The sequence below is a fragment of the Oryx dammah genome, unplaced genomic scaffold (assembly GCF_014754425.2).
Source record: "Oryx dammah isolate SB20612 unplaced genomic scaffold, SCBI_Odam_1.1 HiC_scaffold_12, whole genome shotgun sequence".
Taxonomy (NCBI): Eukaryota; Metazoa; Chordata; class Mammalia; order Artiodactyla; family Bovidae; genus Oryx; species Oryx dammah.
Window position 1 is genome coordinate 52825211 of NW_024070196.1, and position 14822 is coordinate 52840032.

Here is a 14822-nt window from a genome sequence, read left to right on the forward strand (position 1 = left end):
TTGAACATCAGGGAGTTCACAGTTCACGTATTGCTGAAGCCTGGCTTGGAGAATTTTGAGCATTACTTTACTAGCGTGTGAGATGAGTGCAATTGTGTGGTAGTTTGAGCATTCTTCGGCATTGCTTTTCTTTGGGATTGGAATGAAAACTGACCTTTTCCAGTCCTGTGGCCACTGCTGAGTTTTCCAAACTTGCTGGAATATTGAGTGCAGCACTTTCACAGCATCATCTTTCAGGATTTGAAATAGCTCAACTGGAATTCCAACATCAAGGTCCCCTTATTCTCCATTAGTTCCTCCAACCCCAGAGAAACATAACCAATTATAACCATCATTAACAGAGATCTTACTGTGTGTTATGTTTATCTCATTTAATGCCCTGCCACACTACCATTGCTCTCATCTTCAGATGGAGAGAATGAGGCTTAGAGGAGTTTGGTAACTTCCCCAGTCACATAGTATATACTAACAGCAGCTCCAGGATTCAAACCTCCATACCCATGCCTCTAACCACTATGGAATGCAACCTTTTTACCTAAATATAAAATGCACACTTGCTATACAAACAGGGCTTCAGGACCAGTCCCTAATGCCCCTCAAATTCCCCTTAATTATGAATTCTGGAGTCACTTCTGCATGCAAGCTGGCCTTGGCTTCTGGGCTTTGAATTCTGGAGGGCAAAAATCGAAATCCCAGCGCAGGGTCCTGGAAAGAACGTCATGCTGTTGGCATCTGGGCCTGGCTCTGTGTCCCACTGGCTAGTGGCCTTGGGCGTGTCACTTCCCCTTTCCAGGCCTCGCAGCGTCACCCTGTCCAATGAGGCTGTGGCTGGATTAGAGGTCTCCAGGCCCAGGAGCCTCCAGGATCAGCTCCCACCCCCAGGAAGGCCAGGAGGCCAGGGGCGGGGCAAGCTACATGTTAAATATTTCTGTCCAGTACTCCACTGGCCTCTAGTCCCAGTCTTCTCAGCAGGAAGTGTGACCACGATCAGTCATGGTAAGAGCCTGCCTGGGGTGACAACCTAGAGGGGTGGAACGGGGTGGGAGGTGAGAGGTGGGAGGGAGGCTCAAGAGGGGGGGGACATATGTGTACCTATGGCTGATCCATGGCGATGTATGGCAGAAACCAACACAAGATTGTAATTATCCTTCGATTAAAAATACATGAATCAAAAAAAAAAAATACATGAATCAAGAAAGAAAAACAAAAAGCCTAAGCTTAAAAAAAAAAAAAAGAGCCTGTCTGGGGCCATGGCGGTCTTACCTGATGGTAGGGATCTGTGGCGAGATTTCCATAAGCACATTGTGTCCGAGTGTCTGTGTCTTACTGTTCTTTTCTTTCTTCCTAGACGACTTACAGCGACAAAGGAGAGAAGGTAAGCAGGAGGGGAAATGTGGGGTCAGGGCCCTGGGAGCCTGGGATGTCAGCAAAGAGCAGAAGAGGAATAGCTTCAGTGGGTACGTGACATTCTGGATACAGGCTGAGGTTCATCTCTGCACTCCCCTGACCTCATCGCAACTGAACTCACCTCAACCTTGCCTTCCTAAGAAAAACTTTTACCTCTTTTTAAATTCCTGCCAATCGCTTAATCGTGCCTGGAAGTTTTCTAAGGTCTAATTGAAATCCTTGCTGCTGTAACATAAGACTGTTCACCCGGTGAAACCTGGGCAGGCCTCCTCAGTGGGTGGGGCATACCAATCCTAAGCCCACAGGAACTCAGTTTCTACATGAGCACCCTCTTTCGAGGCTTGGCAAGGCTTCAGGGCAGAGGGGTGGGGTGAGGCGACTTGTCCTCACTTCTGGGATTGAGGGTGGCACAAGGGAGGGGGTTAGGGGACCCCTCTCCACTGACACTTTTCTAGACCCACTTCTAGGGACTCAGTCTCGCCCCTTCTCCCTGCAGCCTGAAAGAGGCCGATTCCTCCACTTTCACTCTGTGACCTTCTGGGTTGGCAATGCCAAGCAGGTAGAAGCTGGGGCGAGGTGTTGGGATTGGGCAGAGGGCAGGCAAGGGAGCCTCAGGACAGGGGCAGGCCTCTGGCCGGGTCTGTGATTGGCCCCTGGGAGGGAGGATCCTGGCCAGTGTCGAGAGTGTCCTGGAAGGACAGTCACTCTTTGGATCCTAATTACACAATCCAGGCTGCAGACCCCAGTGGGGAACTTAAGGGAGATCAGCATGGGCCAGGGAGCCAGGCTTTTTTCCCAGGAGGAACAGTACCTGGGGCAACGGGGCAGACACGTTGTGGGGGTGCGGGCCAGCGCCTCACCCCTCACAGGCCTGCCTGCAACTCTGTGATTCAGGCTGCATCGTATTACTGCAGTAAGCTGGGCTTTGAGCCCCTAGCCTACAAGGGCCTGGAGACCGGTTCCCGGGAAGTGGTGAGCCATGTGGTCAAGCAAGGGCAGGTGAGTCTCCGCTCCGGGCCCCCACTGCTCCAGGAGGCCCGTCTCTCCCCCTGCTTGTCTCTGAGCTCCCTTGTGGCTCTGGCACCTCTGGGTGCAGCAGACCATGAAGCCCTTCCTCCAGGCGGCTGGGTGCTGTTCCAGGCTGCCTGGTGTGGTTAGCAGAGCCTGTGCTGAGGTCAGCCCCCATGGGCACCTTTGTACAACGTGCAACAGGGACCTTTTTGGTTTGGTCTCCTTCTCAGCCTGGCCCAATGCTGGTTTATTGGATGTTCAGGAAAAGTGGGCAAAGGCCTCCAGCATCAGAGCTTTAACTCTGAGCCGTGCCCTGGTCTGTAGGTCCCTGGAGCTCTCCCCATAGGCAGGCCTGACCACCAGCTCATCCCGGGACCCCAGGCGGCTCTGACATGGGGGAAGCCCCCATCCCTCAGGACCAGAGGGGAAACTAAGGCAGAGAAGGGGCAGGAACCCAGGATCAAGAGTCCTTGGGAATTCCCTGGCAGTCCAGTGGTTAAGATTCTGTGCTTCCATTGCAGAGGGCATGGGTTAGAACCCTGGTCAGGGTACTAAGATCCCATATGCTGCATGGTATAGCCAAAAAAAAAAAAAAAAAAAAGAGTCCTGCCTGGCAGGGAGGAGGTGGTCCTAATGCCCCACCAGGGGTATCTTGCTGGTGGGCAGGGAGAGGGGCTGGGGGTACACCTCCACAAGTTCACCTGACCCACCAGCCACATCCCCCTTCTCTTCTACATCTTAGATCGTGTTCGTCTTCTCCTCTGCCCTCAACCCCTGGAACAAAGGTGAGGGGGCCTTAGAGGGTTCAAGGTGCCAAGGAGTGGAGACATGGTATTGTGGGTGGGGGCCAGGGACACAGAAGCGGGTTAGGGTTGAGGGAGGGGGCCTGAGCCCAGAAGGAGATGGAGCCCAGAAGGCTGAGAGCACGGGGGAGGGGCTGTGACTCCAGCGTCACCTGCCTCCCCTGCTGACCACAGAGATGGGCGATCACCTGGTGAAACATGGCGATGGCGTGAAGGACATTGCATTCGAGGTGGAGGATTGTGACTACATTGTGCAGGTGAGACGGCACCTGGGCTGGCGTGGAGACAAAGCAGGGAGCCTCAGCCTGCCCTCTGTCTGCCAGAGGGACCTCCCATCGGTCAGGGCTGGAGGGCACTGCCACACTGGAGTGATGTGCCCAGATGATGGCTGACACATTACCTGAGTTCCAGTGACATCTGCCCCTTGATAGCCAAGCAATCTCTCTCCAGGCCTCAGTTTCTGCAACTGTAAAATGGGAATAATCTCCCATCTCACTGAGTTGTTACAAAGAGGAAATGAGATCATAATTATCATTTCATGAGCATGATTCTGTACCAAGCACTGTGTTCAAGAGGCAGTTTAGGGACTTCCCTGGTGTTCCAGTGGCTAAGATTCTGAGCTCCCAACGCAGGGGGCCTGGGTTCGATCCCTGGTCAAGGAACTAGCTCCCATATGCCACAAGTAAGACCCAGTGTAGTCAAAGTAATTAATTCTTTTTTTAAAAGAGGCAGTTTAGAGGTTTAAAGTGTGTAGATTCCAGAGGCAGACTACTGCGTCTGAATCTTAATTGCTGTGTGACTTTAGGTGAATGACTTACTTTCTTTGTGTTTCAGTGTCCTCATCTTTTGGTGAATGACTCCATTCATAAAAGAGACAATAATAGTGCCTTTCATGTAATGCTGCTGTGAGGATTTAAGAGGTTAATACTTACAACAATGCCTGACATGTGATAAGCATAGACATCCAGTAATGAGGTTTTGCTAAATAAATATACGAATCATGCATGTAAGGCAAATGGCAGAGGGTCTGACACATAGTAGGTGCTCAATAAGTGCCAGCATGGGGACTTCCTTGGTGGTACAGGGGTTAAGAATCTGCCTTCTAATGCAGCAGACATGGGTTCAATCCCTGGTCTGGAAACTCAGATCCCACATGTTATGGGGCAACCTATATGCTCCAGAACCCGCCTATTACAAAGAAGAGCCTGTATATTGCAACTAAGACCCAATGCAGCCAAATAAATAAATGTTTTTACAAATAAATAAATAAATGCCAGCTGGTATTCAACTTATCCAACCATCCTTTTTCACTAATGAAGAAACTGAGGACTAGAGCAGGGGCAGGGCCACAGAGTGAGTGAGCACAGGACAGGCAGGACAGACCTCCACTCTTGCCTGGTTTCTCCCCCACAGCCCCGGGCCTCAGTTTTCCAATCTGCCAAATGGGCATGAGGCATGAGTGTCAAGGGCAACAGCTAAAGTTGGTTGGAGTTCCTGCCTGGGGCTGGAAACACTGGAAGAGGCCATGAGGACCACAGAGAGGACCACACAGATAGGATTCAGCAGGGACAGCCAAAGGGCAACCTGAGGATCCAGCACTGACCGCCTCCCCACCCCGTCTCCTCTGCAGAAAGCCCAGGAACGAGGCGCCAAGATTGTGCGGGAGCCCTGGGTAGAGCAAGACAAGCTTGGGAAGGTGAAGTTTGCTGTGCTACAGACGGTGAGTTAACTTTGGAGCCTCTACCTCGCCTGCACCCACAGAGATGCCAGGACCCTCCTTTCCTAACCCCTGACTCCATCACACCATCCCACTCTTGTGCCTCAAAGCACAAACATTCTCCCTTGACCCAGATCTCCTGTATTCTTGGCTGGTGTCCAGAGGGTGAGGAGGGCTCCCAGTCACCCCTCTCTGGGCTTCCCTTCCTCCCCAGTCAGGGTGAGAGCATGGGACTACAACAGCAGGCAGGGGCTCCGAAGGAAGGAGATAGGTGGGTGTGGGGAAGGAGATGGGATGGAAGCCCCTCCCCACGCAAGCTGTGTGGCTTTGGACAAATCACTTCACCTCTCTGCGAGTCAATTTAAATGAGCAAGGACCACCTGTGTGACCTGCCAAACACTACTTAACAGTTCTGGGCCTGTTCCTTTAGCTGTGATCCCTCCCTCCGGTCATTTTAAGGATCAAATGAGATGATTCATACATAGTACTTAGAACAATAGCACTGACATACCATAGATAACAACAAAGCCTGTTTAGCACCTGAGACCATCATAGGTCCTTCCTCCTCATGATTTATATTTAAAAAAAAAAAAAAGGTTTTTTTTGATGTGGAACATTGTTTAAGTCTATCGAATTTGTTACAATATTGCTTCTGTTTTATATTTTGGCTTTTGGCTGCAAGGTATAGGGGATCTTAGCTCCCCAACCAGGGATCCAACCCACACCCCCTGCATTGGAAGGTGAAGTCTTAATCACTGGACCACCAGGGAAGTCCCCCTCCTCAAGATTTACTACAACTTGGAGAAGGCAATGGCACCCTACTCCAGTACTCCTGCTTGGAAAATCCCATGGGCAGAGGAGCCTGATAGGCTGCGGTCCCTGGGGTCGCTAAGAGTCAAATATGACTGAGCAACTTCACTTTCACTTTCAAGGATTGTTAGGCCGGTGTTGGTGAGCGGAGGTCAGAGGTCAGCAGGAAGTCGATACGTGCCCGCCGCCTGTCCCCGCCGAGGAGGCGCAGCAGGCGGAGATAGCGGCGGTGTTAAGCGCAGAGCGACTCGAGGTCTCTGTTGACGGTCTCACGCTAAGCCCGGACCCGGAGGAACGACCCGGCGCGGAGGGCGCCCCGCTGCTGCCGCCGCCGCTGCCGCCGCCCTCGCCTCCGGGGTCCGGCAAAAAAGTTTAAAAAAAAAAAAAAAAAAGGATTGTTAGGGTCTTCCCAGGTGGTGCTAGTGGTAAAGAATCTGCCTGCCAATGCAGGAGATTTAAGTGATGCAGGTTTGATCCCTGGATGGGGAAGATTCCCTGGAGGACGGCATGGCAACCCACTCCAGTATTCTTGCCTGGAGAATCCCATGGACAGAAGAGCCTGGGAGGCTACAGTCCATAGGGTCGTGAAGAGTCGGACACAACTAAAGCGACGCAGGACACACACACATGCAAAGATTGTTAGAGTGATTGAAAGGATCCTTCCATATAATTAGATCCAATGCCCTCATCATTCTTCATGCAGACAACATATTTGTATTGAGCACCTATGATGAACTAGGACAGTATCATGAGCAAGACGCCATCCCAACCCCCACAGAGCTTCTGGTCCTGTGGGGAGACTGTCAAATTCCCAAATGTCAAATTGCAGTTCATTTTGGAAGGGGAAGTGACTTGCTCAAGATCACACTTGGAGTTAGGGCCAGGACTGGGCTGGAACCCAGGGCTGTGTTGGCGCCATGCAGTGTGGCCTGGGTTCAGCAGGGATGGGACCTCAGGCTGTTTGCCACCCACAGTATGGGGACACGACACATACCCTGGTGGAGAAGATGAACTATACTGGCCGGTTCCTGCCTGGATTCGAGGCACCAGCATTCATGGACCCCCAACTTTCCAAGCTGTGAGTGCCCCTTGGAACAGGGGAGGGTGGAAAGCAAGGCCCTTTCGTCCATGCAGGGCAGGCAGAGCATCTCGGGACCTGCTGGGGGAGCCCCTGAAGGTCCCCCAGGATTGGCTTGAAGAGGCAGCATAGAGGCGAAGAGCATAGGCTCTAAGGCAGGAACACAAGTGCCTTAGTTCAAATCTCAGCTCTGTTACTTCCCAGCTATTTAACCTTGGCAAGTCACTTTTCTCTTTTTGGCTGTGCTGGGTCTTCCCTGCAGCACGTGGGCCTCTCTAGTTGTGGCTCGCAGGCTCCAGAGCACACAGGCTCAGTAGATGTGGCACACAGGCTTAGCTGCCCGGCTGCATGTGGGATCGTAGTTCCCCAACAGGGATCAAATCGGCATCCCTTTCATTGGCAGGCGAATTCTTAACCACTGGACCACCAGGAGTCCCAACAAGTTATTTTTCTAAGCCTCAGTCTCTTTATCTGTAAAATGGGGCTAGTAATAGTATGTGAGTGGTTGCAAATAAAGTGTCTATAGTAAGTGCTATGGATTGGTGAGCAGTTATTGTTATGGAGGGGTAGGGAGAAGGAGATTTAGGGAGTAGCCTTCTCCTCACCCCACTGTTTCCCTCTCCAGGCCCAATTGCAGTCTCGAGATAATCGATCACATTGTGGGAAACCAGCCTGATCAAGAGATGGAGTCTGCCTCTGAATGGTGAGCTCCTGGCCCAAGCCCTTCCCACGCCTGTGACAGGACCACTCCCCAGTCTTATCAGGAAATAGAGCACAAGGCTGGGGAGGTTAGCCTGAGGTCACCAGTTCATCTGTTCTCTGTAAAACTGTCACCATGGAGATCTGATGATTTAAGGCCCAAACTGACCCACCAACCCTCCCTCCAGGAACCCTTGGAGAATCAGCACTGTGGGTGTCACAGCTCAGGGAGGCTTGAAGGAAGGTTTTGTTGTTGCTCAGTCACCAAGTCGTGTCCAACTCTTCCCAACCCCATGGACTGCAGCACACCAGGCTTCTCTGTCCCTTACCATCCCCTGAAGCTTGCACAATTTCATGTCCAATGAATCCGTGATGCCATCCAAACATCTCATCCTTTGTTGCCCTCTTCTCCATCTGCCTTCAATCTTTCCCAGCATTAGCGTCTTTTCCAATAAGTCAGTGGAGGAAGGCTACCACTACCCAAAGAGCTCGTGGGTGCAAATCAGAAGCAAGCAGCCCTTCTCAAAAGCACCTCCAGGGACTTCCCTGGTGGTTCAGTGCTTAAGATTCCACGCTTCCACTGCACAAGTGGGCACAGGTTTGACAGACAGGAAACTAAGGGGCTTCCCTAATGGCTCAGCAGTAAAGAATCCACCTGTAAGGCAGGAGCTACAGGAGATAGGGGCTTGATCCCTAGGTCAGGAAGATCCCCTGAAGGAGGGCATGGCAACTCACTCCAGTATTCTTGCCTGGGAAATCCCATGGACAGAGGAGCCTGGCGGGCTACAGTCCACACGGTCACAAAGAGTCAGACACAACTGAAGCAACTGAGCACACACACACGCGCAGAGAACTAAGATCCCACATGTGCACAAAGTAGCCTAAAAAATAAGAATTATTTTTAAAAATTAAAATTATTTAAAAAATCATTTTCTAAAAATAAAAATCATTTCTTTTTAAAACATAAAAATTATTTTTTAAATAAATAGATGATGCTTAAAAAAAAAAAAGTTTCTCCATCTGTTGGTGTGTCATCATGTATACAGGTCTTGTTACCAGATACTTTACTTCCACTGTCCTAAAATCCATGATGTGTGTGATGTGAAAGGCAGTTCCCTTTTTGATGTCTGCTCAGGGAGAAAATTCTGGAAGGTGGAGTAGGGGCAGAGGGCCAGTCCTAGGCTGGCACTCAGAGCCGGCGGGCCCTTCCGGCAACCCTGTAGGTACCTGAAGAACTTGCAGTTCCACCGTTTCTGGTCTGTGGACGACACGCAGGTGCACACAGAGTACAGCTCTCTGCGGTCCATCGTGGTGGCCAATTATGAGGAATCCATCAAGATGCCCATTAATGAGCCAGCACCAGGCAAGAAGAAGTCCCAGATCCAGGTAAGTTCTGTCTCCCGCCCCGGGGACCCTGGCTGGGAAAGAGGGAAGCGGGGAAGAGGCGTGAGGGCTCTCGCAGCTGAGGCTCTCAGCTGGAGCCACTGACAATGGTTTCCTTGCTTCACTCCTGCAGGAATATGTGGACTATAATGGAGGTGCTGGGGTCCAGCACATTGCTCTCAAGACCAAAGACATCATCACAGCAGTGAGAAGCCCATTCCTGGTCCTAATTCAACTCCCATTCAGCTCCAGAGCTCTGCAAACTGAGTCAGGGGCCAGGGGGTGGGGGTGGCAAGTGGCAGTCCTGGGTCCCCTTCACCAGCGCAGACAGCTGATGAGGTTCCCTTGCAGGATCTTGCCACTCATGTGTAGGCACACTGCCACCCCCAGAGAGTTCTGTCTCTCTGCTACAGAAGAAGCAAGGGCCAGAGTAACAGGAAGCCTGGATCTAGACCCGGTTCTACTTGTGACTTGCTGTGTGTCTCCAGGGATTCAGCTTCCTCTCTGGGCTTCAGTTGTCTCAACTTGAAAATGAGGATATTAAGTCACAGAATCCAGTAGGTCCTTTCAGTCAAATTAAGTGTCCTGAGTCCATGGCTCCAGCCTCTGGGGAGGTTGGGTGACCAAGTGGACAAGAGCCTGGCCTGTACCATTCAGTCCCAGCGCGACCAAGAATTCACTGCATGACCATGGCAACTTCATTTCATTCATTTTTTCATTTGCTCAATAGATGCTTATTGAGGGAACTCCCTAGTGATCCAGTGGTTAAGACTCTGCTGCCAACACAGAGGGCATGGGTTCGATTCTAAGATCCCACATGCCATTTGGTGTGACATAAAGATTAAAAAGAAAAAAGGAACAGCTGGCACAGAATGAACAAAGGAGAGAGGGGTCAGGAATGAGGTCACAAGGTAGGAGTCAGGGCAGATGGTGAGAACTTTGAATTTGACTCTGAGACACCATGGTGGGGTAAGAATACGAGTGACATAATTTGACTAGTATTTTAATAACCCCCCCTGGCTACTATGTTGAGAATAGATACTTAATCTTTCAAGGCCTCAGTTTTCCCAGCTATGAAATGGGGAGAATAATCAGCCAAATGTCTCAGAAGATCACTGCATCAGCGTAAGGAGACAGTACATAGAAAGTGCTTGAGACAGGCACATGCATGTGTGTGTGCGCAGTCGCTTTAGTCATGTCTGACTCTTTGTGACCCATGGGCTTTAGCCCACAAGGCTCCTCTGTCCACGGGATTCTCCAGGCAAGAATACTGGAGTGGGTTGCTGTGCCCTCCTCCAGGGTATCTTCCCAACCCAGGGATCAAATCCAGGTCTCCTGCATTGCAGGCGGATTCCGTGTCACTGAGCCACCGGGGAAGCCGAGACAGGCACATCGTGAGGTTCCATTAAGTGTTAGTGATTCTCATGAGACGCACAAGGCCCAGAGGTAGAAGGGGATGAGGTCACATTGCATCGTAGCAGTTGATGGGGCTGAGAAAGGGACCCCGACTCAGCACTTCTACCTGACTGGGGGTGTTGAGCATGGAGAGAGGACTGACCTTGACCCTGCTCTGAGACAGATTCGTCACTTGAGAGAGAGAGGTGTGGAGTTTTTGGCTGTTCCATCCACATACTACAAACAACTGCGGGAGAAGCTCAAGTCGGCCAAGATCCAGGTGAAGGAGAATATTGATATCCTAGAGGTAAGGTTTGTTCTTCCCTGGAAAATCCCAGGGATGGCAGAGCCTGGTGGGCTGCCATCTGTGGGGTCGCACAGAGTCAGACACGACTGAAGCGACTTAGCAGTAGCAGCAGCAGAGGTGAGGTTTAGAGCCCGATCCTGGGTCAGCCAAGGAGAACAAGCCCTGAGTTCCATCTTACCTCACAAATGTCGTCTAACCCTGGCACTAGGCTCTGCGATGTGGGGGAGAGGGAGGAGAGCAGACCAGGGCCCTGCCATCATGAACTTGCATTCTAGTGAGGAGACAGACAACAAACAAAGAAGTAATGCAAACACCATTAGAAAGAGAGAGAGTTGGTGCTTAAACTGACTATGACAGAGAGTGACCTGGGGCTACTACATAGGAGGCAGTCAGGGAAGGCCTCTCTGAGGAGGTGACATTTCAGTGAAATCTAATTCAATGGCCCCCAACCTTTTTGGCACCAGAGACTAGTTTCATGGAAGACAATCATTCCACAGAGCAGGGATGGGAGGAGATGATTTGGGAATGATTCAAGCACATCATATTTATTGTGCACTTTTTTTCTATTATCATTATATCACCTCCATCTCAGATCATCAGGCATAGATCCCAGTGGTTGGGGAATACTGATCTAGATGATGAGAGGCAGTTGGCTGCATGAAGGTCTAAAGAAAGAACAATCCTGGCAGAGGAGATAGCAAGTGCAAAGGCCCTGAGGCAGCAGCAAGCTCTGAGTATCTAAGAACAGAAAGAGGGCCAGAGTGGATGAAAGGAAATGTTTGAGGAGTGGCCCAGGTCACAGAGGTAGACAGGAGCCAATTCCTCTGGTAGGCTATTTAGGAGTCTGGATTTTTTTCTTCTGTGGTCAGAAACCACTGGAGGTTTGGGTTTGTTTTTTTTTTTTTTTTTTCTTTTTTTTTGGAGGTTTTCTTGGCTTTATTTTTAACAACTTTACTGATATATAAGTCACAGAACATGTCATTTTAAAAAAAAACACAATTCAGTGGGTTTTGGCTATTCACTATATTATACAACAATCATCAAAATCAGTTTTGGAACATTTTCATCACTTTCAAAAGAGACCTCAGACTTCTTAGCCACCACCTCCCAATCTCTCCATCTACCTTCTCCTCACCCCTAGCCCTAGGCAATCACTGACTTCTGTCTCTATAGAGTTGCTTTCTTCTAAACATGTATATAAATAGAGTCATATACTATGTAACCTTTTGTGACTGACTTCTTTCACACAACACAAAGTTTTCAAGGTTCATCCATGACACCTGTGTCAGTACTGTGTTCCTTTTTATAAAACTGAATAATATTCCATTGGATGAAGAGACCACATTTTGCTTATCCATTCATCCACTGACAGATGTTTGTTTCTACTTTTTGGCTCTTAGGAATAATGTTGCTATGATCCTTTGGGTATGAGTTTTTGTGTGGACAAGTTTTAATTCTCTTGGGTAGATACCCAGGAGTCAAATTGCTGGGTCATATGGTAACTCGACTATTAACTTTCCGAAGAACTCTCAGACTGTTTTCCACAGCAGCTGTACCATTTTACATTCCCAGCAGCCACATAGGAGAGTTCTAGTTTCCATTGCCAAATGGAAACAGGGAATGACATGATGTGATTTCTAAAACATTTCTGTCTGTGTGGAAGATGGATTGTAAGGAGACAAAAGCAGAAGCACTGGAGAACTGTGTGGGTGGTTCTTGGGTGGTCCACACCAGCCTTAGGTGGCTGACACAGGGGCTGAAGTGGGGAGGTGCTAAGAGGACAATTGGGGGATCTATTTGGAAGTGTCTGGAACTGCTGCAGAAAATGGTCTTTTCTTGGCTTTGGGGGTGCAGGAACCCCCATGGCCTTTCTAAGAATCCCACCATTTCAGGCTGGGGGGGCGGGCCAGACTGCCCCTTACCTAGTCCCCTGCCTCCTACCTAGGAGCTGAAGATCCTGGTGGACTACGACGAGAAAGGCTACCTCCTGCAGATTTTCACCAAACCCATGCAGGACCGGCCCACGCTCTTCCTGGAAGTCATTCAGCGCCACAATCACCAGGTACCACTAAGGACCGCCTGTCCTCGGCGGGTGGCTTTCTGGACCCCGCAGCTCATCTCCTTTCTCCCTCCCCAGGGTTTTGGAGCCGGCAACTTCAACTCACTGTTCAAGGCCTTCGAGGAGGAGCAGGACCTGCGAGGCAACCTCACCGACATGGAGCCCAACGGAGTTGTGTCCAGCATGTAGGCGCCGCAGGTCCCGCAAGAGCCACTGAGGCCCCGCCCACCTTCGGGAGCAGGGCGCAGGGGACCACGCCCCCTCGCCCTGTGACCCGCCCACTCCACTGGAGCTGAAGGGAGCCCTCCTTAGAGACCACGCCCTTTTAGGCCCCGCCCACTACCCGACTCCTGGACCCCTCCCACACACGCTAAAGGTTCCGCCCACTACTTACCATGCCCCATCTTTGGGGCCTCTGCCTCTCCTGTCCTCGGGTATAAAGCAGAGTCCAAGGCAGCCTCCACGCGTTTGTGTCGGGCTGGAGCAGTGACGTCCTTCGGCCGCCAGGGGGAGCTCAAGGCGGCAGCGCTGTAGGAGCGTCCGCTTCTCGGGTTCGGAGGTTGGGGAAGCTTCGGAGGCGCCTGGTGCAACCCTGTGCTAAGTAGGACCAAGTAGATTGGAGGAGAGTTATGGAACCAAAGAGTGAAGAGGGCTTACACTCTAAAGGAAAACACAGACAATATCTTTTTGTGGTAAATGCTATTAAGAAAATAAAGCGAGTGATGAGCTTGTGTAGAGGTAAGGGTCGGAGGGAAGGCCAATTTCGATCGAGGGAAGGGCTCTCTGGGAGGTGATATTTGGGAAGCAGCCATGGGAAAATCTGGGGAGAGCATCGTAGGAGAAAGGTACGGCAAGGGTAAAGACCTTAAGGTTCGACATCGCTTGGCAGCATCCTGTCCGATGGCGTTATGATCTCTAAGAATGAACTGTCTTCAAATTTGCTGCCCTAAACCCAAACTTCTAGACAGAGAGGACCTGGGGGCATCATACTTGCTCAACCACGGGACTTGGCTCCTCATGTGAGAGCCAGTAGGAGGGATCTGAGCCCTTCAGCTTCTGCCCTCTACCCTCAGTGATAAAGAATCCACCTGCTGATGCAAGAGACGAGGGTTTGATCCCTGGGTCAGGAGGATCCCCTGGAGGAGGAAATGGCAACCCACTCCAGTTTTCTTGCCAGGAAAATCCCATGGACAGAGAAGCTTGGCCGACTACAGTCCATGGGATCTCAAAGAGTCAGACACAACACAGCAACTGAGCACACACTCAGAAAGGCAGACCCTAGTGCCCCCAACCCCACTCCCAAATGCAGCCCCATTCCCCCGAGCCCTGCTCCTAGTGTGCATTCCATTTGGAAAGAGGCTGGTTCATACTCAGGTGTGAATGAATGGCCCTTGCAAAATAATAATACATTTGGGAAAGGAGCTACTGGTCCTAAAACACTTGGAAGGAAATTTTTCTTCAAAACCAGAGAAGAGGAGATGGGGGCAAATAGGATCTCTTCTGCTTCTGATGCTTGACAGCCCCCCTGAGGAGGAGTCAGATCAAAACTATAAGCCGGTGTAAGAAAAAACATTGGAGTTGATATAATGAAGGAGTTGGGATGACTTTTTTTGGGGGGGGGTAGGTTATAGAAAATCGGGCTTCTAGGATTATGAATTCAGAAATGAAAAGAACGGCAGTGAGAAACCCGAGGAACAATGGCAGCCCCCAGGCCCGTGCTGCTGGTTAAAAATACACTCCCTGTTTCCCCGTGGTTTATGCAAAGAAGGAAAATTCTGTGACACAGGAGGTTGCCAACTGGTGGCTCATGGGCCAAAGCTGGCTCACAGATGTATTTTATATCATCTGCCTGGTTTCAACAAATTCAAGTCAACATTTATCCAGATCGGGATATTTCACATACAAATTCTAAGATTCTGGTTCTACTTGGACAACCAGGCGGGTTTTTTCTTTTTGGCTGTACTGGGTCTTTGTTACTTTGTGAGGGTCTTCTCTAGTTGCAGCGAGCAGGGGCGACTCTTCATTGCAGCGGGTGGGCTTCTCACTTCGGTGGCTTCTCTTGTTGCGGAGCCCAGGCTGTAGGTGTGCTCGGCTTTCAGTAGTTGCAGCACTTGGACTCAGTAATGCGGTGCACGAGCTTAATTGCTCTGAGG

At 50.6% G+C, this 14822-nt stretch overlaps 1 protein-coding gene across 2 annotated transcripts; it reads left to right on the plus strand.

The window, feature by feature from the left end:
• Window positions 1–919: 919 nt before the first annotated feature.
• HPD (4-hydroxyphenylpyruvate dioxygenase) lies at window positions 920–13121 on the plus strand. 2 transcript variants are annotated; one of them, XR_005722941.1, is made up of 14 exons: window positions 920–996; window positions 1349–1375; window positions 1904–1966; window positions 2302–2406; window positions 3161–3203; window positions 3396–3478; window positions 4852–4941; window positions 6723–6826; window positions 7452–7529; window positions 8749–8911; window positions 9042–9465; window positions 10488–10610; window positions 12556–12672; window positions 12748–13121. XR_005722941.1 is itself a non-coding variant. In XM_040250701.1 (14 exons), the coding sequence occupies exons 1-14, from the start codon at window positions 994–996 to the stop codon at window positions 12856–12858; spliced, it is 1182 nt and encodes a 393-aa protein (XP_040106635.1). In that variant the 5' UTR covers window positions 922–993; the 3' UTR covers window positions 12859–13121. The 2 variants fall into 2 exon arrangements, 1 of the variants encoding a protein (XP_040106635.1); XM_040250701.1 differs by having other exon boundaries at window positions 922–996; window positions 9042–9113.
• The last annotated feature ends 1701 nt before the right edge of the window (window positions 13122–14822 follow it).

Bases quoted from the DNA above. Each gene is read 5' to 3' on its own strand.
- HPD (XM_040250701.1), top strand. The intron at 2,407-3,160 runs GTGAGTCTCCGC...TCTACATCTTAG, and splicing joins ATGTGGTCAAGCAAGGGCAG to ATCGTGTTCGTCTTCTCCTC. The intron at 4,942-6,722 runs GTGAGTTAACTT...TGCCACCCACAG, and splicing joins AGTTTGCTGTGCTACAGACG to TATGGGGACACGACACATAC.